We start from the raw sequence: 26,520 nt of genomic DNA on the forward strand, positions 1-26,520 counted from the left end.
ATTTGTATGTTTTATCTGAATCATGAAAGAAAGATTTTGGGTTTAGTGGCCCTTTAATGTTAAACCGGCATAAAAATTTGTATTACTGCAGATATCTGAAAATCTAGTAATGTGAATAGATGGCAGGTATGATAATGTTATTTTTTTAAAAGAATGGGATATATTGTGGAACACAAAATTATTGTTTTATTTCTAAAATAAACTGTATGTCTCTATTACCTACACCAGTACAAATACAAAAAAGGACAAAAGCTAAAAAAAGCCCAATGGACTGATTTCATAATTTATGTCTGTAAAGTCAGCGTCTATTGAGAACAGTGACTTGCTATGCAAACATTTCAGTACCAGCACTTTTTATTCTATTTAAAATCTTGCTATTGTTTCATTCTAATGTATAGCGAAGACAAAGGTTACAGTATTTCAAAAGATTGTACACTTAGATCATACATGATTATTGTGACCAAGGCAAGAAACTGTCATTGATATTCCATGGCAATGCTGTTTGATGTTTCACATTTTCCATCTATATTTGCCAACGTCATCTCTTATGTTAAAGAGAAATAAATTATCCATTTAAGTAATGACTGTCATTAACACTTACAGAGTTAGCAGAAAGAATTGAATACAAGAATAGTCATTGTCCTAGAATGCACAGTAATTGGGTAATTAGTGCTGTTTCATCACATGATGCACTTTATGAAACTGTATGAGATTACTAAAAAAATTGCAGAGTTCTATGAAAACAGAAAAATAAAATCACAAACACAGGGCTTGTTTTACACTGCTTCTATATTGTTTTAACTTGTGCTCTTGAAAAAGGCTATTGCAATAGCCGAAACGCGTTGAGTTTGTCTGAATAAACCTTTAAAGCTGTATCCAGATAGGTCCGGATGATGTTTTTAAATAAAGGCCTTTAATACATTAACATCTCGTGAGTATGCTCTTAGTTTGCGCCATCTAACTTTGTGGAAGTTGCTGCACTAGTGTGAGCTTTTATTTTGGAGGTGGAAAGAGCCTGGAGACTCTAAGGACCTGGACAGCTTTATTCCCTGAAAGTGATAAAGCGCCGCAAACTTTGATACATATCCGTCGACTTTATACGGTTTGGGAGGCTGGCAGCGAACACATACAGGAAAGTGCTAATAGTGGTTTAATACTATACTTGCTATAACATTAGCAGATTTAGCATTGAGAAGTCAGCAGGGTGCATTTAAAGTTCTAAGTATTGCTCAACGTTTAGAGCTAAATCATATGAAAAGGGGGCACAATAAATCATGAAATATGCATAGTTGTTTCATTATGCATAAACATTTCATATAAAAATATCAAGGTGTTTACTGTCCCTTTAAAGCTAACATTTGATCTTCTCTATGAAGACAGAAGGATGTCCTTCTTCCATGTGAATTTTGTCTCATAATGAGGTCGATCCCAATTCTTTAGAAACAATAGTGAATTGCTAATGTATAATATTGCTGCAAAATTGCTGCCATATAGTGCTGCAGACACATGCACACTCCTGAAGTTACCTTACTGCTTTTCAACAATGGATAACAAGAAAACAAAGAAAATTTAATAATATAAATAAATTGGAAAGTTATTGCTCTATCGGAATCATGAAAGATAAATGTTTTATGTCCCTTTAATGGTGATTTTCAATGTTTTTCTAAAGGATTGTGATTGACCCCTATATGAGCAAAATAACTTCTGGAAATGCTTTTTAAAACATTTTAGGCTGCAATTCATTAACCGCTAGATTCTGAGTTTTGCGTTATGAGTGAAAAAGCATTGTTATGCTTAATAACGCTGCTTTTTCCCTAACGCCGCTATTACAAGTCTTGTCAGAATAGCTGCACCGCTCACTTTTTGTCCGTCACACAACGTCAGTACCGCACTTTTAAAAAAGTCCTTTTTCAATGAGACTCCCATAGCGCCGGTATTACAAGTTTTGCTGTGAGGCTAAAAAGTGAGCGGTACAGCCTAAAATGACAAGATCTGTACCGCCATCTAAAGTCAGCAGTTATAAGTTTTACGCTACAAAGCTGTACCATAAAACTCATAACTAAAGTGTTAAAAAGTACACTAACACCCATAAACTACCTATTAACCCCTAAACCGAGGCCCTCCCGCATCGCAAAAACTCAAATAAAAATATTAACCCCTAATCTGCCGCTCCGGACATCGCTGCCACCTAAAAAAAGTATTAACACCTATTCCGCTGCTCCCCGACATCGTCGCCACTATAATAAACTTATTAACCCTTAAATCGCCGCCATCCCGCATTGCAAACACTATTGAACGATTATTAACCCCTAATCTGCCGTCTGCCAACACCGTCGCTATAATAAACCTATTAACCTCTAAACCGCAAGCCCCCACAACAAAATATACTTACATAAATTATTAACCCCTAAACCTCTGACCTCCCACATCACTACATAAATATATTAACCCCTAAACCTAACCCTAACGTAACCCTAATCCTAAATTTAACCCTAACCCCACTAACTTAAATATAATTAAAATAAATCTAAATAAAACTTACAATTATTACCTAAATAATTCCTATTTAAAACTAAATACTTACTAATAGTTATATTGTAACTATCTTAGGTTTTATTTTTATTTCACAGGTAAGTTTGTATTTTAACTAGGTAGACTAGTTAGTAAATAGTTATTAACTATTTACTAACTACCTAGTTAAAATAAATACAAATTTACCTGTAAAATAAAACCTAAACTGCCTTACACTAAAACCTAACATTACAATAAAATAAAATAAAATAAATTAATAAAATACAATTATCTAAATTACAAAAAAAAATAAACACTAAATTACACAAAATAAAAAACAAAATTATCAAAAATAAAAACGAATTACTCCTAATCTAATAGCCCTATCAAAATAAAAAAGCCCACCCAAAATAAAAAAAACCCTAGCCTACACTAAACTGCCAATGGCCCTTAAAAGGGCCTTTTGCAGGGAATTGCCCCAAAGAAATCAGCTTTTTTACCTGTTAAAAAAATACAAACACCCCCCAACAGTAAAACCCACCACCCAACCAAACCCCCCCAAATAAAAACCTATCTAAATAAACCTAAGCTAACCATTGCCCTGAAAAGGGCATTTGGATGGGCACTGCCCTTAAAAGGGCATTTAGCTCTTTTACATTGCCCAAACCCTAAGCTAAAAATAAAACCCACCCAATAAACCCTTAAAAAAACCTAACACTAACCACCAACGATCCACTTTAGAGTTTTTTCAAAGAACGGACATCCATCCTCATCCAGGCAGCAGAAGTCTTCATCCAAGCGGGCAGAAGTCTTCATCCAGACAGCATCTTCTATCTTCATCCATCTTCCGATCGCTGCTGTAGAATGAAGTTTCCCTTTAAGTGACGTCATCCAAGATGGCGTCCCTTACATTCCGATTGGATGATAGAATTCTATCAGCCAATAGGAATTAAAGGTGAAAAAAATCATATTGGCTGTTGCAATCAGCCAATAGGATTGAGCTTGCATTCTATTGGCTGATTGGAATAGCCAATAGAATGCAAGCACAATCATATTGGCTGATTGGATCAGCCAATAGGATGAAAGCTCAATCCTATTGGCTGATTGCAAGAGTCAATAGGATTTTTTCACCTTTAATTCTTATTGGCTGATAGAATTCTATGGACCCGCTCCGCGCCGGATGGATGAAGATAGAAGATGCCATCTGGATGAAGACTTCTGCCCGCTTGGATGAAGACTTCTGCCCACTTGGATGCAGACTTCTGCCGCCTGGATGAGCAATGGTTAGCTTAGGTTTATTTAGATAGTTTTTTATTTGGGGTATTTTGTTGGGTGGGTGGTGGGTTTTACTGTTGGGGGGGTGTTTTTAACAGGTAAAAGAGCTGAAAACAAGAAGAGTTACGCAAAAAGAGAAAGAAGGAGGAGAAGATGGAGAAACAAAAGGACAAGAGAAGAACAAAAAGAAGAAGTAATTCCAGAGCCTAAGTTTCAGTCCTCAGAAACAGAAACTACTACTGAAAATGAACTAAGTATAGTCAATATCTCTGACTATCAACTTACCAAAGATGAGATGATAAAAGTTTTATCTAAGGGACTTGGTTTTGCAACCTCTAATACATTTTCAAGTTTTGGCACTTTGCTAGATTTAAATAAATTTGTTCACAAGCTTTCTCTTAAAAGGTATTTTGCCCAGACCATAGATCATGATATGCCTATCATAGGAGCTATAGAAAACACACAACAGGAAACTAACACAATTCATGTAGAATTTAGTGATGCTTGTGCACTTACAACTTGAAATGATCTATATATAGACAACTCTAGTGAGGATTGCTTTAGCCAAAAAACCTTACCAAAACCAAAAAAACATCATTCTGAATTTTACCCCAAATATTTCAGAGGACTCTTGATTAATGCTTTCCAAAAAGCTGTCCAATCGGACATATTATTATTGGAAAAGACTACCAAAAACAATGCTGCCTCCCCTAATCTGACGTTTAAAGAAAGACTGGCAATTAAGTGTTTGAAAGATAATGAAAATATTGTAATACGTAATTCGGATAAGGGAGGCAGCATTGTTGTAATGAACAAAGATAATTATTTTCAAGAGGCTAATAGACAATTGTCAGATGACAAGGTATATCGTAAACTATACACTAATCCCACCAATACATTTAAAAATGGTCTTAGGAAATTGGTTGCAGATGGCATTTCTTTGGGTATTTTTAAAGATGAGGACATGAATGTTTTGGTCCTTGATAACCCAATATGCCCCGTTTTTCACCATGTAACCAAAATACATAAGGCTGTGGGCTGCCCCCCGGGTAGACCAATTGTGATTGGCATTGGCTCAATTTTTGAGCCTTTAGGTGAGTGGTTTGATTCTATTCTCCAGCCATTCGCTAAGTCACAGTTGAGCTACCTGCGGGACAGCTCACATCTACTTCGTACCCTGGATCATATTGTTTGGTAACCAAATTACACCTGGTTGGTCATTGACATCACCTCACTATATACTTCTATTCCTCAGGCCTTAGGTATTAAGTCGGTTGAGTTCTTCTTGCGAAGAGACTCTGATTTAGATTTACCCAGGATTGAGTATACATGTGAGGTGCTCAGGTTTCTTTTATCGCATAACTATTTTATGTTTGACAATCAATATTACCTTCAAATCTGTGGCACTGCCATGTGTGCAAAATACACACCTTCTTTTGCAAATATTTTTGTTGCATGGTGGGAACAGCTTTACATTTATACATCTGCAAACCCATGGTGTGATGACATTGAATTATTTGTACGGTACATAGATGACCTGCTCCTCATTGTTAAGAAACCGGTTGGTGATGCCTCTTTTTCTGAATTTATAAAGATTTTGGAATAACAATGAAATGGGCTTAGAATTTACCGGTGAAAATAGTGGAGAGCAGGTCAACTATTTGGACCTTACTCTCCAAGCTATTGATAATGTTATTGTCACCAAGACATTTAGAAAATTGACGGCAGGAAATACTATATTCCATGCCACTTCTCAGCACCTACGCCACCTGGTAGAATCAATACCCAAATCAAAGTTCCTTAGATTAAGACGAAATACTAAGTAAAATAGCATTTATGAACAGAAAGTTATAGAACTTAGGAACAGATTGGTTAGAAGAGGATATCATTTTCAAAAGCTAGAAAAATTTAGAAATATTGTTAAAACATATAGCCAACACAGTAACCACATTAAGTCTAGGGATGATAACTGAGGATGCAATTGTCTTCACTACGGAGTTTAGTCAACAATATCATGACATTGTGAATATTTAAAAAAAAACATTTGCTTATTTTAGCTACTGATGATGTTTTACGGAAATATGTTCATAAATGCAAGTTCGTTCCAAAAAAATCTAGAACTTTAGCTCAAATGCTATCTCCCAGCTTGATAAAAAATAAATCACATACTACAGCTAGGAATTGGTTATCTAATAGAGGTACTTTTAAATGTAGTATAAGAACATGCCATGCATGTCCCAGCATATGTCCAGGTAACATATTTACTTGCACTGCTGACAGGACAATATATAACACTAATTTTTATGCAAATTGTGATACACAATATGCAGTATACCTCCTTACTTGTAATCTTTGCCTCTGCCAGTATGTTGGCAAAACTACCCGTCACATCAGAACAAGATTTAATGAACGTTAGAGATGTCAAAAACTATAATCCAGATTCCACAGTAGCTAACCACTTTAATTATTTACACTTCACCAATATAGCTAATTTGTCACTACAAATAATTGACATTGCCACAACCCCTCTTAGAGGTGGCAATAAATCTAAAAGAAAGAACTATATTGGATTTTGAAATGACATACACACCATCCATCTGGCATGAATAAAGAATGCAATATTAATTTCTTTATAGATAATTGAGATCGCGTTCTGACTCTGGGTATTGTACATTGGCATTGTGTCTGATATTATAAGTATATATGTATACACTTTTTTGATAATAATTCCGTGGCTATGTTATATGTTAATTTCAATTTCTGCGATATGTCTATATTATCACTATTATTTCCTTCTACTATTTTTAATAATGGTTAAGTTGCCTTTAAGGATTTCAAAAATATTTATTAAGGGTATAATAATGTATTTCAGTCATCTGTTAGGTAATTATGTATCCTTTGTATCATGTTTAAGTCAATTCTGTGTCTATAAACCTTTTTGTGTTTGTATTATAAGGCAGTGAAATGGTTAACCTCTTGTTTACTGCCTATAAATAGACAGGGTTGTAACATAGACAGTAGTCTATGAGTAAGCGCCACTAGGGGGCGCGAAACGCGTCAGCCTGTTCTTACCTGTCCTGCCATGTCTGTTCATGTACTTTTTAACATGATACAATAAAGGATTTTTTTGCATTTTTAAATCTTTGGGCTTTGGAGTTGTGCCTGCATCCTGTGTCTCTTTAGCCATTACTTGCGGCCTCATCCACCGATTTCCTGCTACGGCACTCCGGGTGATTACAAGACTTCCTTGCATAACCTTTTCAGAGGGCTTGACTTCCGGGTAGTGTAGACGGACGCCGAGTGCTGCAGTTGCACTTTTTTCTAAAAAGAGCTGATTTCTTTGGGGCAATGGCCCGCAAAAGGTCCTTTTAAGGGCCATTGGCAGTTTAGTGTAGGCTAGGGTTTTTTATTTTTTATTTTGGGTGGGCTTTTTTATTTTGATAGGGCTATTAGATTAGGAGTAATTCGTTTTTATTTTTGATAATTTCGTTTTTTATTTAGTGTTTATTTATTTTTTGTAATTTAGATAATTGTATTTTATTAATTTAATTTATTTTATTTTATTGTAATGTTAGGTTTTAGTGTAAGGCAGGTTAGGTTTTATTTTACAGGTAAATTTGTATTTATTTTAACTAGGTAGTTAGTAAATAGTTAATAACTATTTACTAACTAGTCTACCTAGTTAAAATAAATACAAACTTACCTGTGAAATAAAAATAAAACCTAAGATAGCTACAATATAACTATTAGTTATATTGTAGCTAGCTTAGTTGTTTTTTTTACAGGTAAGTATTTAGTTTTAAATAGGAATTATTTAAGTAATAATTGTAAGCTTTATTTAGATTTGAATTATATTTAAGTTAGGGGGGTAGGGTTAGACTTAGGGTTACGTTAGGGTTATGTTTAGGGTTAGGGTTTACGTTAGGGTTAGGTTTAGGGGTTAATATATTTATTTAGTATTAGTGATGTGGGAGGCCAGAGGTTTAGGGGTTAATAACTTTAGTATAGTGGCGGCGACATTGGGGGCGGTAGATTAGGGGTTAATAACTGTAATGTAGGTGGCGGCAATATCGGGGGCGGCAGATTAGGGGTGAATAGTTTTATATAGGTGGCGGCGATGTTAGGGGCAGCAGATTAGGGGTTAATAACTGTAGTAGGTGACGGCGATATCGGGACGGCAGATTAGGGGTTAATAACTGTAATGTAGGTGGTGGCGATGTTAGGGGCAGCAGATTAGGGGTGTTTACACGTGGTTTTTCATGTTAGGGTGTTAGGTTTAAACTTAACTTTTTCTTTCCCCATAGACATCAATGGGGCTGCGTTACGGAGCTTTTGTTTCCGCGATCGCAGGTGTTAGGCTTTTTTTTGCCGACTCTCCCCATTGATGTCTATGGGGAAATCGTGCACGAGCACGTTAAAACACCGCTTGTATTTGGGTGAGGTATGGAGCTCAACACAACCATATCGCCCGCACAAGCCGGGTTTTATAGAACCTGTAATAGCAGCGCTATAGGGAGGTGAAATAACGCAGCTTTTGTGGCGGTTGTTAATTTCCCTATAGTGCTCAAAACTCGTAATCTAGCTGTAAGACTTAAAGTCAAATTTGAAATAAAAAAGGTTAAGTCTTCTTTACTGGCCCCAAAACAATATTCATAGAGATTATTGATAAATCTTGTTGAGCTCAATATCCTGAAGCCTGATCACCAGGTAAACTAATTGCCAGGCAACTGCTCTCAAATAAAAAAAAAATATTTTCCTCCAGACATTCTTTAAAAGGCAAGTTGCATTTGCAACATGTAATGGAAATGGTTTCCACCTGCACTGGACAAGCTGAGGGAAGTGTTTATAATAACTCTTTACCTATAGGTAAAAAAGTAAAACTCACAGGACCCCAATACCCTTGCTAATCTTTTAATCTTGATGGGCCCCGCCATGAAGAGGAGCACCGTAGTTGGCGGTCAGGTAGGAGCCGGATTCAAGTTTGGTAAGTACCATCTTTGAGGTTTAGCTGTAGGCTTTTTTTGGGTGGTTGTTTTTTTTAGAATAGTTTTTTTTTTTTTTAATTGGACAGCAAAAGAGCTTTAGGACACTACCCTTTTCAGGGCAATTTTTAGATTAGTGTTTTTTAGATAGGCTTTTTTTGGTGGTGTGGGGGGGTTACTTTTATTGTTGAAAAGGTGGTGTGGGGGGGTTACTTTTATTGTAGAAAAGGGTTGTATTTTGTATTTTTTTTAAAAAAAAGAGCTAAATCGCTTTAGGGCAGTATCCTAGAAAAATCCCTTTCTATTGCTATAGTAACTTTTAGTGTTAGTATAGGGTTTTTTATTTTGGGTTTTTTTTTTTTAAGGGGGCATTATTTAATAGGCAAAACTGTGGATTTTTTATTTTTGGTCATTTTTTATTTTCTGTAATTTTATTTTTTTGTAATGTTAGGATTTTTATTTTTGTAATTTAGGAGGTGTTAGGGGGATTAGTATAGGAGGTTAGCGGGTACTTTGCAATGGGGTTGTGGTGGTTTAGGAGTTAATAATCTAGCGGGGTAGTTTGTGATGTGGATGTGTGGCAGTTTAGGGGTTAATAGTGTAGCGGGGTAGTGTTCTATGTGGGTGTGTGGTGAATAGGGGTTAATAGTGTAGCGGGGTAGTTTACAATGTGGGGGCACGACGGTTTAGAGGTTAATAGTGTAGGGGATAGTTTGCAATGTGGGGAAATGGTGGTTTAGGGGTTAATAGTTTAACGGGGTGTTTTGCAATATGGGTGTGTGGTGGTTTAGGAGTTAATAGTGTAGCAGGGTAATTTTTTAATGTGGGGGTTAATAGTGTAGCGGGGTAGTTTGCGATGTGTGGTGGTGTGGCAGTTTAGGGTTTAATAGTGTAGCGGGGTAGCTTGCGATGTGGGGGTTAATAGTGTAGCGGGGTAATTTGAGATGTGGGGGTGTGGTGGTTTATGGGTTAATAGTGTAGCAGGGTAGTTTGCGATGTGGGGGTTAATAGTGTATTGGGGTGCGCAAGTATGGGTCTTCGTTTTCCCCCCAACTTTTTGGCTTTTTCCGAGTGTAGGGTTAACGTGCAAGTAAAAACTTGTAATACTTGTGGTATTCAAAGCGCAGAAAATCCAAAATTTAGCTCAGGAGCAATAAATAGCACTCCACTCATAATCTAGCCCAGAATAGGTTATCATAGTACAGGTACAAATCCCCATATCCAGAATTCAAAATCCAAACTTATTTAGAAATCTAAACTTTTTTATTAGTATTTTTTAAAATAAAATTATCAAAAATGACTATTTTTTACCGCCAGTAAGTCACAATCTTCTCTCCCGGTGTCTTTGGTTTGGTTTTATGCTCTGAAATGCAAATGCTAATCTATATTTATTCAAAACAGCAACTATTACCTTTCTGATTACAGTGCTGTACTATCTTTCTGAGGCTACTATGTATACAAAAGTATTAAAAGCTATGTTTAGGTTACATAACCTGTATTATGACCCCGATTGCATAAATGACGTAAGATATTTTTGTTTACACTCGGTTCCATCCCCTCTACAAACTGTCCCATTTCACAGTTGCAAATATTCCAAAATCCAAACCTTTTCTGGTCCCAAGCAGTTTGAATAAAGCGGTTTCTACCTGTAACAGATGTCCTATGGGGGGGCAATAATCCACCATATCAAGCACCACTCTAGCTAAATTATTAACCCATTTACTTGTGTCAAATTTTTTTTACTGCCTGTCATCAAATTCAGATTTAGGGCTAGGTTCAAGTGGAGCACAAATTTATTGCGCGCCCGGAAACGGGCAAATTAGCCTGTTTGCGGGCGTGCAATAAATAACCAGCCTTTACAAGTGACTGGTTATTGCTACTGCTCAGAAAATTAACCAGAGATCAGAACACTGGTTAATTTTTTAAAAGTGCCCCAAATGCCCCCAAAATAGAGGGTCATTTATTTTTTTATCTATTAATCTATATTTTATTACTATAACTAATAACCTGACTGATCATTTACAATCACGTGATAATATTATGGCCAATTAAAAAAATATATAAACTGGCACTGTGATAATTAAAGGGACAGTTTACCCTAAAATTTTCTTCCCTTTAATTTGTTCCCAATGATCCACTTTACCTGACTGTGTGTATTAAATTAAAATGTTTACAAATCGCTGCTTTACCTTTATTTCAGAATTTGAAATAACGAATTTAGCCTGTGGTATCCCCACCTATACTGAAAGTTTATATACTTAAAATTAAAGTAAATCTGGCTTGGCGCCCATGGGAGCCGGATTTACCGCACAGCTATTGGCTAAGAGGTGAAAACGTCATCTCTTAGCCAAAATTTTGTTAGCCATGCGCTGCTGTAGCAGCTAAAAACGGCGATCGGTTGAATCAAATAAAGGAGCTTTCTACATGAAGTATCTTATACTTCATGAATGAAAGTGCCCTTTATTTGTTGGATTTACTTTCACTTTAAGTATCGGATATTGACAAGCCTATGTAAACACAGCCAGTAGAAGAGATTACACTCCTAGTTGGGTGTAGGAGAGATAAGTAAAACAATGTTAATTGTATAGGGCTTTGGAATACAGACAGATATAAGATAAGGAAGCATGTGTGTGTACAAAGAGTGATATAATGATATCAAGATCTGATTTAACCTTCAAGCTTAACCCATTTTAATGGGTTGTGGTTTCAAAGAACAAATCCAGCTATTTCATATACACAAATAAACCCAAATAAGTATATCCTAAAACATTTTATACTCTGCAGCTGGTATAAGAAGTAATTTGAAATATTTTAAGGGACAAACAATTTGACAGTACACCATCCCTTTAAACTACCATATAACAAAACAAAACTGTTATGGTGCAGCCTATACCTGATCTATGAATTAAGAGACTGAAGGCCAATTGACAATTGAAATTATAACCCTATAGGAAATTATAATGGTGGGAAGAAGAAAAAAAAAAAAGCCCCCACCATTATTTGTGGTCGATAATTGGAACTTTGTCACTAGGTTGGGGTGTGAGAAGGCGGTAACTAGGTAATATATGCAAACTTATTTCTGCCCTAATATTGGCCTTTGTCAATAATGAGGTTCTACTTATCAGTCAGAAATAATGGGGTGGGGGGTTGTGTAGCATTTTTCCTTCTCCCTTTGTTAATCATACTTTTAATGCTTGAGGATGGTGATAACTTCTAGTATCAATTGACCTTTGGTTCCTTTCAATTCTGATTTTTCCAAAATGTTTTAAAGCAGTTGTAAGATAGACAATCAGAGAAGAATTACATTGGATTACTCAATGAAGAGTCCATAAGACAATGACATTATTGTTCCATGTGAGTTTACAAGGATTGAGGGGGTAAGTTCTTTGAGTGCTTGCATTAAAAGTCCAACATAATTATGGTAACAAGAACAACTGCAAATTATTTTATAAAAGTATATTATTACTTATGGAGACCTAAAAAGAGACCACAACCACTTTTAGGATAAACAAAATGTGAAATCTATTGTGTTAAATACATTGCCACTCAGCTATTTCCAGGGTGCCACTACTGATTAATTCTTATTTTTTATTAACTAATTAAAAGTTATATTTTAACCATGAAAAGTGCACCTAATATTTCTTCTTTTTTCTTTTTTTTTTTAATGCAAAAATCCCATAAAAACTGTCCATGTGATTAGCTTAAAGCCTCAAGATAGCTAACATTCTTAGTATATAGTATATATTCTTAGGTACACTAAACCTGTATAAACCAAGACAGTTTTTATATATTTAGGCAATAGAAAAATATGTCATTGCTCTTTGTTAAAAAAAAAAAAGTTTTTCAATGTATTTAGTTTTACAGAGCATCTCACCTTCTTGCTCGTGTATGTTGTGCTGAATAGCTAGAGTTTGAGCTTCCAGCATGATGACTCTCTCCTGCTTGAGGTGTTAAAGAGAGGTCAACAAATGATTCATTGATATCCTCAACTCGGTCCATTGGTACAACAGTCTCTGTATAAAATAAAGGATGCAAACAATTTAAAATTAAAATTCTGCCCAATTATAGCAACAATACCATTTTTTTAAATTAGCACAATTATCTATAAAAGAAGATAAAGAGAGACACATATGGTGTCTCATTAAACAGACAGTGGCCAACTCTGGTCATAGGACAAAACCAATATCTACAGAATACAGACTAAGTATCCCTTACCTGTTACTACATTTCAACATACTAATGAGGTATGTAATACAACATGTGGAAGGGAATGACTTGTGATAAGAAGTTGAGGGACTCTCAGAAGATAATTGCTTACGGAGAGGTCACAGAGAGAATTGCTTGCTGTGGTGGTGAGGTATTGGTGGCAGGTGCAGGATGGTGGAATAACGGGCTAATACTGTGGTGACATTTGCAGTTTGCTTCAACGGGGGTTGGTCTGCAGTGGAGCAATGTTGTAAAATATAGGGCTCGCTATTTGGAGGGGTTAGTGTAGTATACTATTGCTTCCTTACTGCACTTAGAAAATTGCTGTTCCAATAAATTATTTCACCAGCATTGGATGTAGGAGATAGAAGTTCTGAGTAATATTGCTGACCTATCAAGTGATCTAAACAATGAAATTATCTGGATTAGAAATGGGACCGGAATAGTCTAAGGATTTGATTATTGTGAAATGGATTTTGATATGTGATTAATGAAGAGATTGAGATACACTTCAATGAGTTTTCTCACACCTGCCTATCTAATTAGTTACTGTGTGCAATAACATTATTTGCTGAGGGACACGTTTGGTGCATCCCACATACTCTATTATTGTAATACATGAATATACAAATTAAACCATTGAACTAAGAAGTGTATATGGACAATATAAAAAATTGTGTCACTAAAATCTTTCAAGATAGAAAATATATGTTCAAAATGGATGTCAAACATTTTTTTTTACATTTTCATCCTGTAAATTTGTGTGACACCCTTAGCTGTCAAGGCACCATGGCTGATACTAGCTGTCATAACCTATTTCTAATGCATCTATTGAACAAAGTATAGTTTTTGACCATTTTTAATGACATTATTTATACACCTTTATATAAATATCACATTGGCTAAAGAGCTTTTGTAAAGCTCTATCACTGGTTTGTATTGTTTCCAAATGAGTATTAGCAAATCTATATATGGGTCAGACTCATCATGGCAAACCACTGTAACTTAAAAGCGACATTGTACACTAGATTTTTCTTTGCATAAATGTTTTGTAGATGATACATTTATATAGCCCATCTGGTAGTGTTTTTGTAAAAAGGTATAGTTTTCTTATTTTTAAATAACATTGTGCTGATTTTCAGACTCCTAACCAAGCCCCACAGTGTCAGATGTATACACGCGTTTACAGACTCCTGCAGGCTCCTGTTTATGTTATCTGTCTTTTCATATGCAGAGAGGGGGGGGGGGGGGTAGTGTCTGCTCTTCTTGTTTTCCCAGCCCCTTTCAGTGGGTGTCCCAGATTAACCTCATCAACAGTGCTAAACTGGGAGCTTCTAAGTAAGTTTTTAAAAGTTTTTATATGTTTTTTATATCAGTATCTGTGCATATTCTTCTTTATAGTGATGTCTATTACATGCAGTTATACGAAAAATAGTGTTGACTGTCCCTTTAAAATGATTTCAACTTTCAAATTTTTAATTTTAAACAGTATATTGAATTAACAAAATAAGTAAAATACAATTGAAAGCAATTTTTTAGACTTTTAGCAGAAATCTGTTACAAACCAAAAATGTGTTCTGTTGGTATTGTGTTCTATTGCAAGGATATTAATATTTAAATAATGGAATTTCAGCTGTCTGTCATAATTATTAGTTCTCAATTAAGAGATTGAAGAACATTTAATGTTGGAGCAACTAGTGAAAAAATTGGAATGCTTTATTAAAACACTCCATATAAACAAACAAAGACATATTCTAGACCCCTTAAAAATACGAAATATATGACTGAGGTGCAATTAATAGGAAATTGGATCTTATTGGACAGAGATTAGGAGGGAGAGAGAGCGACAACAGATATATATATTTATTATGTTAGCTGATATTTTGTTCTTAATAGTATCAATATTTTTATATTAATCTTGTCTTTTCTGGGAAAATGTATTAGAAAAAACTAAAGATATAGAAAAGTGAATGGTTTCTTTTACACTTTTTATAGAATTTATATGTAGCATACTACTACTATTATTACAAATAATAATGAAAACATAGAATGATATCGAAAGCAAAAGCACATGCAGTTTAAATATGCCATGAGCAGGGGAGATAAGAAAGTAAGCACAATATTTTTAAATTATAGCTCTCAGTAAATGTCTCAAGGTTATCTATGTTTATACTACCACCTCATCCAGAAAACATTTCACTGAAGGAAGGGTAGTATAGCGGCGATTAAGAAGATCTAAAACAACAACGTCTAAGAAAGAATAAGCACAATATTTAAAAAAGGCTGTCCAGGAGCCAATGCCTGTATTTCATCCATACTCTTTTTCTTTTGGGCACATTAGCACAGTACTTACAGCGTATCCCTTAAAGAAGAAAAGCTTGTAGTAAAGTATAGATTGATCATTGCTTTTCTACTATATTTGCGCCTAAAAATGTGCCCTATTTGTCATTCAAAAAATATGCCTAACATTGGGCAAGTTCGACAGTAAAATTCTCCTTCTTGGCGTACAGGTGAACCAAAAAAAGCGTTTGATTAGATTGCTTTAGTCGTATTTCCTATAGTACTCCTTATTAATTAGACTTGTTACAAATTTATAATTCCTTTTTTCCTATAGCTGACTGATATTATTTCTGCATATGCGTGCAAAAAAGTTCTCAATAACCATGGTGTAGAACAGTTTTAGAAATCTATTCTATATCAGTTGTAGAAGCAATGTTAGGAAAAAAAGGCTCAACAAGGCACAAAAATAATATATAACAAAGCGCAATAATAATGTATCTTGGAGTGCAAATAAATAAATATATATATTGGAGCGCATAAATAATATATAAAAGGGCACAAAAATAATATCTATTGTGAAGCAAAATATATAAATATAAAAAGAAGAGCAAAAATAGAATTGCAAAATAATGAAAACAGGTCTATTTTCTGCCATGAAGAGGGGCGTTAACAAAGCTACTAATGGGGCTGTATATACATTGCTATTGGTTCATATACAACTTACATAGAGAATAGTTGCTTTTTCTCATTGATAAATAAGGTGCAGATACTAAATATGACTGGAGAAATTTCTCTCAGCTCTCCCATAGAGAAGCGCAAAAAGAACCAAACCATTTTTTTTTAAATAAATTTGAGTGCACATATGAGCTTCTCTAAAGACGAGCTGAGGAGAACCCATAGGAGAATGACCTGGAGAATTCTATTTGTGCTTGATAAATCTTGCTCAAAGTAATGATGGTGCCATGTTAAAACCTAGGTTTTCATTATCTAATCTCTTTTGCCAAGGACAATTAGAGACATAGGGGTAGATTTATTATGCAACGGATGCTGCTTTCTACGCCCATAGTTTCAGGCTTGCCTGAAATGGAAGGTAAGAAGCAGCGGTCGTAACTTCTTCGCCACCTTTTAGGTGGCAGACTGAAATCATCCCAATCTTATCGGGATGATTAACACCCCTTCCAGAGGCCGATTGGCCGCCAGTGAGCAGGGGACAGCATTGCACAAGCATTTCACTAGAGATGTGTGTGCAGTGATACGCTGTCGGCATTAAGCGAGGTTGAGCGGACAGGATTCACTACAGCAAATCGTGTCCGCTCGCCCTTTAATAAATCTACCTCATAGTGACAGGCAAGCTAGTACACACTGCAGATACACCATTCACCATGTGCAGGAGAAGCCTTTTTCATACAAATTGCAGAGTGAATTAAAATAATACACTGGGGCTCTACAACTATTGATTTTTATGCCATATTAACTGTTCTCAATTCATTCTCCTTGGAAGGATAAAAAAATGGCTTTATCAGGACTAGAACTTATGAGTCTAAGGTATACACTGCAAGTGTAGTAGCCTGATTAACTACCTAAGCTATCTCATTGGCATCCCTTGAAAATGATCTACTTAAAGAGACATAAAACAAGTTGGGATAGAGACAAAATATAATAATATGTACTTTAATTACTTTACCTGAAAAATTATACTGCAGTACCTCACCATTAACCATTTCTTTTTAGTTTCTGAATTGTAAAGCTCTAACTCCCCCCACACATTTCCTTCTAAGGCTGTATCTATATCTATTGTTGTTTCGGTAGAATGCAAAAATGCATAGTGATTATCTGCTGGAGCTTGCCTAGAAGCTGTAAACTTAGTTGAAATACAATATCTGTGTCTAAACACTGATAAGGGGGGTGGGTTGGCTTCTCCAGGCAGCTTTGCTATGTAATTAATTTTGCTTATTTTTGAAAATATATATATTTGAAAATTATTTTAAAATACTTGCCAGCAATTTTGAAACAATTTTTTTATGCATACTATTTTTAATAAATTATCCCTTTGAGGATATGCACAGATCTCAACCTGTTTTATGTCCCTTTAAAGGGACAGTCTACACCTGTGACACACTTACTTTCTCATAATGCTTCTCCCCTACACAATCCTCCTGCACTGTTCTGCATTAATAAAAATCGTTCCTTAAAATCGTTCCCGTTACTGCCCGTGATATCACAACACTGTGCGCGAGTCATTGTAGATGCTCAGTGTATCTGCCACATGTTCCAATTCTTTGATAACCACTGCAAAAATCCAATCTTTAGAAGCCGTTATTACTTACCTGTGTTACACCTGCTATGTATACAGCCTCTGTGTCCACTAACTATTTCTCCGGTGGTATAAATAGAATGCTTACACAAAATGTCCATACACAAAACTCTGGGCCTTAGCTTCAAGGTTTATTTCATGGTACCTGTTAGAGTACAGAAACCCCACGCAATGCAGGGGAGTAGTTTGGGGGCCTTTTTAAGAAATGAGACGCCACTCGAAAAAGGAAAAAAATGTTTTTATTCTTATATTTAGTTATGAATGTGACACGGTGCAGGAGGATTGCGTGGGGAGAAGCGGTATTAGAAAGTAAGTGTGCCACAGGTGTTGACTGTCCCTTTAAAGGGACAGTCTACCATAGAATTGTTATTGTTTTAAAAGATAGATAATCCCTTTATTACCCATTCCTCAGTTTTGCATAACAAACACAGTTATATTAATATACTTTTTACCTCTGTGATTACCTTGTATCTAGGAACCTTCTTCCAGCCCCCTGATCACATGACTGTGACTGTTTATGATCTATTGTCTTAAATTTAGCATTGCTTTGTGCTAAATCTTAAATAACCCCCTGTGCCTGTGTTATCTATATGGCCCACATGTACTTTCTGTCTCTTTGTGATGAAAAGAGATTTAAAAAGCATGTGATAAGAGGCAGCCCTCAAAGGCTTAGAAATCAGCATATGAAGGAACATTCATTATCACCCATGTTTAAATTACAGAAAAGCGGGGTGGGTCATTTAGCAGAAGGGGGCTCCAAGTTAAGTATTAGCTGTCATTAGTAGGTAAAAGCTCCAATTATCAAGGTGCGGTCACCATTCTTTTAGTATGAGAAGTTTTAAATTGGATGAAATATCTGAGCCTCATTACATTCTTGTCAAATTACCTGATCCTTAGCAACATTTCCAAGCAAACAAAAATATGCATTTGCAAAATATATAAACCTTTCTTTGTCTTCCACTGAGGTTCAGGACAACCGAAACAGCTTTGAAGAAGCATTGTTACAGCTATTGATAATTTCTAATTATGTCATTTTCTTTGCATCAAAAGGAACCAATGGCTGAGACATGTTTGTGGTATTAAACTGGTGGTAATTGATGTCAATTAATATGGCAATTTTAAGTGTTTTCCGTCAGTGTTCAGCTTCAGTTTGTAAATATGATAAAGTACATATGTGCATTTTTCTTATTGCATGTTGCAATATACAAAGGGGTACTCTTTCTCTTAAAAGGAATGAGGAGGATGTGTCACATGACCATTCACAGTCCTACTTTAGGAGTATATTGAAAAAGTTACAGACCATACCTGCAAAGTTGCAAAAATTAGACCATGCAGTGACTCACATTCACAAATGTTGGGAGGTATAAATAAAGGCTATGTTTTCATCTATATGGAGCGATCTGGGTGCATATCCATGGTCATAGTAACGTCAGTTACACAGTGTTAATGGTTCCTGGTATCCCCTTCTGTGATTCTAGTACAATATATCATTGCCCTACAGAGTCTGTCAGACACCAAGGTAGTTTTTGGACTTTCCTACTTCTGGGATAAATCCAGAAAAAAACAAAGACTTAAGGCCTTTCGTCTCAAAGAATAATTTGGTAAATATGAAATCAGACAAAACTTTACAAATTGCTAACATCAAACCATTTGTTTGTAAAATAAATGAAGGCACAACATATTAATTTCAGTGTCTTTATTAGTGTTGGTAACCTTGCCTTAGGTAAAATCCCTAAATGCATATGAACCTCTAATAACTCCCAGAAGCAAGAATCTGCTGATAGTACAAGCAACTCATGCTCAGATAAAGCTGTAAGCCATTGCTCTAAGCAACAGATAAAAAGACTCACTGTACTACGATTATGAATGAATTAAGTGAAGCCATAGAAAATGTTACCCTAGAAAATAACAATCTTAATATTGTTTGTTTGATATTAATATTGAGCAACAGTTGTACAATTTTTCATAGAGAAGCAAATCATTTTTCATCTCATAATTGTTCCCTTATGTGATTCTAAGATATGTGAGAATCTCCCTCCAACAAAATGAGTGCCACTTGCAGCCAATAAGTCCACTATAGTTGTTTCTTTGATTGACATTTTGTATATTTCATACATAAAATGTTGACTATAGTAAACAGTGGAGAGCACAGTTTAGCTTTTTTAACTGTAGTGTTTAAAGCTAACACTTTATACCCTCCTGCTACTAGAAAATCTTCACTATGTGTGCTCAATTTGGCGTTGGGAAACAATTTTCAGCACTCAGATTGCTCTACTAAATGTAATTTATTACAAAAAGCATTTAAATCAAAGCGTCATAAAACACAAAATACATTTCGGACTAGATTACAATTAGAGCACTAATTTATTGTGCGCCCGTAAACGGGCAAATTCACCAGTTTACGGGCGGGCGATAAATAACTAGCCATTACAAGTGGCTGGTTATTGCTACCGCTAGCTTGCAGTAGCAATTAGTGCTCAGAAAATTAACCAGAGATCAGATCTCCGGCTAAAATAACCCCAATTGGCTCCAAAATAAAGAACATTATTTTTTTTATTAAAAAAAAAGTAGTATTTAAAAAAAAAAAAAAAAAAAACAGTTAAAAACAGTTATAAGGGGTTAAAGTTGGCGGGTGTAAGTGTTCTCTGTAAATATATATGTATATGCTTACATACATATATATTTATGTGTTAATATGTGTATATACACATATAAACACATACATCTATATTTATATATTAAGCAAAGAAAAGGGGCTTACACTAGTGTGCAATATTAAAACAAACCCAAGTAGGTATCACACTCCAATGTCTCAATCGGCTTATATATAGAGTGATCACAACTGTAGTAATAGCTTATATGGCCACAACATGTCCTGTATATAACGGTGTACACAGAAATCCTTCAAAGACCCAAACAAACCCAGGAATATCACCTAAACAAGTGATGCAGACAAGTTCACAATTGTCCCAGACATATATACAGACATATATATATATATACAATCTACTGCCCATCGCTGTGTGATTTACCACCTTCGCTGCTCTAGTTCTCCTGCTGTGTCTCACGGCATGGGAGCGAGACTCCCATTGGAACCTATTAAAGCACACTCTTGTGAGTGCAAAGCTTCTGTGCAATACGAACACGAGAATGCACAGAAGCCTAGGTTAAAAACAGAAAATGTATGCTTACCTGATAAATTTGTTTCTTTTTAGACACGATGAGTCCACGGATCATCTAAATTACTACTGGGATATTCACCTCCTGGTCAGCAGGAGGAGGCAAAGAGCACCACAGCAGAGCTGTTAAATAGCTCCTCCGTTCCCTCCCACTACAGTCATTCGACCGAAGTTAGGAAAAGAAAGGAAAAGCCAAGGTGCAGAGGTGTCTGAAGCTTACAATAACCCACAACCTGTCTAAAAGACTAGGGCGGGCCGTGGACCCATCGTGTCTAAAAAGAAACAAATTTATCATCTAAGCATAAATTTTATTTTCTTTTTAAAGACATGATGAGTCCACGGATCATCTTAATTACTACTGGGATTCAATGCCCAAGCTAGAGTACACAGATGATATGGGAGGGACAAGACAGGGAACCTAAACGGAAGGCACCACTGCTTGAAGAACCTTTCTCCCAAAAGCGGCCTCAGCCGAGGCAAAAGTGTCAAATTTGTAGAACTTTGAAAAAGTGTGAAGAGAGGACCAAGTCGCAGACTTGCAAATCTGTTCCACAGAAGCTTAGTTTTGGAACGTCCATGAGGAAGCAACAGCCCTCGTGGAATGAGCCGTAACTCTCTCGGGAGGCTGCTGTCCAGCAGTCTCATATGCATAACATATGATACTCTTCAGCCAAAAAGAAAGAGAAGTAGCCGTAGCTTTCTGTCCCTTACGTTTCCCTGAGAAAATCACAAACAAAGAAGAAGACTGACAAAAGTCCTTAGTCGCCTGTAAGTAAAACTTTAAAGCACGGACCACGTCCAAATTGTGCAGAAGTCTTTCCTTGTGAGAAGAAGGATTAGGACACAAGGAAGGAACCACAATCTCCAGATTAATGTTCCGATCAGAAAGAACCTTAGGAAGAAATCCTAGTTTAGTACGTAAAACTACAATATCTGAATGAAAAATAAGATAAGGAGATTCATACTGCAATGCAGAGAGCTCTGACACTCTCTGTGCGGAAGAAATAGCATCCAGAAATAAAACTTTCCAAGATAATAGCTTAATATCTAAGGAATGCATAGGCTCAAACGGAGCCCCTTGAAGAACTTTCAGAACTAAATTAAAACTCCATGGAGGAGTAACTGGTTTGAACACAGGCTTGATCCTGACCAAGGCCTGACAAAAAGACATCCGCCAGACGTTTGTGTAACAAAATAGATAAAGCCAAGATTTGACCCTTTAGGAGAAAATTCTGGGAATCCTAACTCTACTCCATGAGTAGCCCTTGGATTCACACCAATTGAGATATTTACGCCAAACCTCATGGTAAATCCTTCTATTTACAGGCTTACGAGCCTGAATCATGGTCTCTATGACCGAGTCAGAAAACCCCCGCTTGGATAAAATTAAGAGTTCAATCTCCAAGCAGTCAGCTTCAGAGAAACTAGATTTGGGTGAAGGAAGGACCCCTGAATCAGAAGGTCCTTCCTCAACGGAAGTCTCCAAGGTGGCAGAGATGCCAACTCCCCCAGATCTGCATACCAAATTCTGCGAGGCCAGGCCGGTGCTATGAGGATCACCGAGGCCCTTTCCTGTTTGAATCGGGCAATTACCCGAGGAAGCAGAGCAAACGGAGGAAACAGGTATGCTAGATTGAAAGTCCAAGGGGCCAGAGCATCTATCAGTTCCGCCTGGGGGTCCCTGGGTCTTGACCCGTATCTTGGAAGCTTGGCATTTTGCCACGATGCCATGAGATCTAACTCCGGCTGACCCCACTTGAGAATCAGGCTGGAGAACACTTCCGGATGGAGTTCCCACTCCCCCGGATAAAAGGTCTGCCTGCTCAGAAAATCCGCCTCCTAGTTGTCCACCCCTGGGATATGGATCGCTGACAGACAGCAAGAATGGGCCTTCGCCCACTGAATTATTTTGGATACCTCTGTCATCGCCAAGGAACTCCTTGTTCCTCCCTGATGATTGATGTAGGCCACTGACGTTATGTTGTCCGACTGGAACCTGATAAACTGAACCGAGGCTAACTGGGGCCAGGTCAGAAGAGCATTGTAGATCGCTCTCAGTTCCAGAATGTTTATGGGTAAAACAGACTCTGCCTGAGTCCATATTCCCTGAGCCTTTAGAGAGCCCCAGACTGCTCCCCACCCTAGAAGGCTGGCATCTGTTGTCACAATCACCCAAGATGGTCTGCTAAAGCATGTTCCTTGGGAAAGATGATCCAGAGACAACCACCATTGTAGAGAGTCCCTTGTCTCCAGCTCCAGAAGAAGCCGAGGAGACAAGTCCGAATAATCTCCATTCCATTGTCTCAGCATGTTCAACTGCAGAGCTCTGAGATGGAATGGAGCAAACGGGATGATATCCATTGCTGCCACCATCAGTCCGATTAACTCCATGCACTGAGTCACTGATGGACGAGGAGTGGACTGAAGGGCTAGAAAAGTATTGATAATCTTTGATTTCCTGACTTCTGTCAGAAAAATCTTCATAGACAGAGAGTCTATTATGGTTCCTAGGAAAGTCACCCTTGTGTTTGGAACTAAGGAACTCTTTTCTAAATTCACCTTCCAGCCATGGGATCTTAGGAAGGACAGCACCAAGTCCGTGTGGGATCTTGCTAGCTGAAAGGATGGCGCTTGAACTAGAATGTCATCCAGATAAGGCAAAACTGCAATGCCTTTTGATCGAAGAACCGCCAACAGAGATCCCAGCACCTTTGTGAAGATTCTGGAGGCTGTGGAAGAGCCACAAACTGGTAGTGTTTGTCCAGAAAGGCAAACCTTAAGAACTTGTGATGATCCCTGTGAATGGAAACATGTAGATACGCGTCCTTTAAATCCACTGTTGTCATAAATTGACCCTCTTGGATCAATTGAAGAATGGAACGAATAGTTTCCATCTTGAAGGACGGTACCCTGATTAACTTGTTTAGACTCTTGAGTTCTAGAATCGGTCTGAAGGTTCCCTCTTTTTTGGAAGATTGGAATAAAACCCCAGTCCCTGTTCCTGAATTGGAACAGGAACAATCACTCCCAGAGCGGAGAGGTCTCCTACACAGTGTAAGAACGTGTCTCTCTTTATCTGGTCTGCAGATAATCTTGAAATTAGAGATCTGCCTCTGGGAGGAAAATTCATGAACTCCAGTTTGTATCCCTGAGACACCATTTCTATTGCCTAGGGATCCTTGACATCCCAAACCCAGGCTTGAACGAAGAAGGAAAGTCTGCCCCTACCAGATCCGGTCCCGGATCGGGGGCATGTCCTTCATGCTGTCTTGGATTCACTAACCGGCTTCTTGGACTGCTTTCCTTCATTCCAAGACTGGCTGGATCTCCATGCAGGTTTGGACTGTTCCTGCTTGGAGGAGGAAGAGGAAGAGTTTCCCTTGAAATTTCAAAAGGAACGAAAATTGCTTTGTCGTCCTTTTTGTTTATTTCTCTTGTCTTGCAGGAGAAGATGACCCTTACCTCCCGTGATATCAGAAATAATCTCCTTCAGATCGGATCCGAACAAAACCTTCCCCTTGAAAGGAATGGCTAGAAGTTTAGACTTAGATGACACATCCGCAGACCAAGGCTTTAACCATAAGGCTCTGCGGGCCAAGATAGAGAAACTTGATATCTTCACTCCCAACTTGAAGGGAAGCGTTTGAAATAAAGGCATTTGCTAGCTTAAGAGCTTTTATCCTATCTTGGATCTCATCCAAAGAAGTCTCAGTTCTGAGGGCCTCAAACCAATATGCCGCAGCACTAGTAACAATGGCAATACACACAGCCAGTTGCCACTGCAGACCCTGGTGTTCATAAATCGTCTTGAGTAACCCCTCTAACTTCTTGTCCATTGGGTCCTTGAAAGCACATCTATCCTCTATGGGAATAGTAGTTCTTTTAGCAAGGGTAAAAACAGCTCCTTCTACCTTAGGAACAGTTTGCCAAGCCTCCTTAACAGAGTCGGCTATTGGAAACATCTTCTCAAAAATAGGAGAGGGAGAAAAAGGAATGCCCGGTCTTTCCCACTCCTTTGCAATAATCTCAGTAGCTCTCTTAGGGACTGGAAATACATCTGTATAGGAAGGAACCTCAAAATATCTGTCCAGTTTACTAGACTTTTGAGGGACAACCACCACTGTGAAGTCACTATCATCCAAGGTAATCAAAACCTCCCTGAGTAACAGACAAAGGTGATCAAGCTTTAATCTGAAAGATACCACCTGCGAATCTGTCAGGGGTACTAAACCCTCTGAAAATTCTCCTTCAGAAGCTACTGCAGTACCCTCCTCTTCAGGCTGTTGGGAGGATACATCTGAAATTGCGACAATTGCGTCTGATGCCTCGCTTACTGAATATCTGGCTTTTCTGTTACGTTTGCTCTGTAACATTAAAAAGGCAGACAAGGCATCAGAAATAGTTGAAGACATAAGAGAAGCTATGTCTTGTAACGAAATCCCCGCAGGGACTATAGCGGAAGCGCAGGGCACTGCTTTTGAGGGCGGTAACATTTGGGACGTTTGGGGAGAAAGCTGCATAAATTGACCTTCAACATTAGACTCTTGGACAACATCTGCCTTAGAAGAGACTGGCTCTGAAAAAATCTTATCCCTATAACTTAAAGTCCTTTGAATACATGAAGGACAGAGATGAGTAGATTCAAGCACTAAGGTTAGGAAGCAACAGTCTTACGACTACTTCTTAAAGGGATATTAAACCCAAATTGTTTCTTTCATGATTCAGATAGAGCATGCAATTTTAAGCAACTTACTAATTTACTCCTATTATCAAATTTTCTTTGCTCTCTTGCTATCTTTATTTGAAAAATAAGGAATCTAAGTTAAGGAGCCAGACAATTTTTGGTTCAGTACCCTGGACAGCACTTGTTTATTGGTGGGTGAATTTATCCACCAATCTGCAAGAGCAATCCAGGTTGTTCACAAAAAATGGGCCGGCTTCTAAACTTACATTCTTTCTTTTCAAATAAAGATACAAAGACAATGAAGATAAATTGATAAAAGGAGTAAATTAGAAAGTTGATTAAAATTGCATGCTCTATCTGAATCACAAATGAAAAAATTTTGGTTCAGTGTCCCTTTAACTTATGGTTTGCAGGATCACATAAAAGAGCTTGGGCTGTACGTTTTTTTTTATATATTACTATACAGACACTATGAGAATGCCAATAACAACAGCAGACATTCTCAAAAATGTAAAATACAATTAAAGAATGAAAACAAAGACAACTAGAAATAACACAAATGAACATGTCTTAAAACGAAATATACAAATCAATCTCCAGCAGACTAAGAAAATAATCAATACATCTCAAAATACAATGATTTTGATAATTACATAATGTAACACATGAACAAGTCTGAATGTATTTAGTAAAAAAAAGATAAAGAAATAATTATTACTAGGTCTACTGCCCATTTACATGATTTTAATCTAATTCATTTATTGAAATAATAAAAAAATTGCAATGTGTGTTTTGTAAAGCTGGAAATCAAAGCATAATTTATTTTCTTTGGTAAATTAGTATAAACCAACCAGTCTCTAAACTGCAAGTGTTTTTGTAACTGTATAATAATGAGACATAATCAAAAGATACAGAAACACAAATAGAGATAATTAAAGAATAACAACAGAAAACATTTTTATTTCAATGCTTCACATGTAGAAGGGCCAGTCAGTCACTTACTGAGCAATAAACAATGCAATGTGGGAAAATAGGAAATTGAGTAGTTATTACACAGGCGGCTTCAATTCAAAATTAATTCAGTAATAA

General features: G+C 36.9%; 1 protein-coding gene across 1 annotated transcript in view; it reads right to left on the reverse strand.

Moving 5' to 3' along the window:
* WDPCP (WD repeat containing planar cell polarity effector) overlaps positions 1-26,520 on the reverse strand; it is a 1,247,576-nt gene that overhangs the window by 127,169 nt on the left and 1,093,887 nt on the right. The window contains exon 15 of the mRNA XM_053712064.1: positions 12,643-12,781. Within this exon, the coding sequence (XP_053568039.1) occupies positions 12,643-12,781 (139 nt within the window). The remainder of the gene's footprint in view (positions 1-12,642; positions 12,782-26,520) is intronic.

The sequence above is a fragment of the Bombina bombina genome, chromosome 4 (assembly GCF_027579735.1).
Source record: "Bombina bombina isolate aBomBom1 chromosome 4, aBomBom1.pri, whole genome shotgun sequence".
Lineage (NCBI taxonomy): Eukaryota > Metazoa > Chordata > Amphibia > Anura > Bombinatoridae > Bombina > Bombina bombina.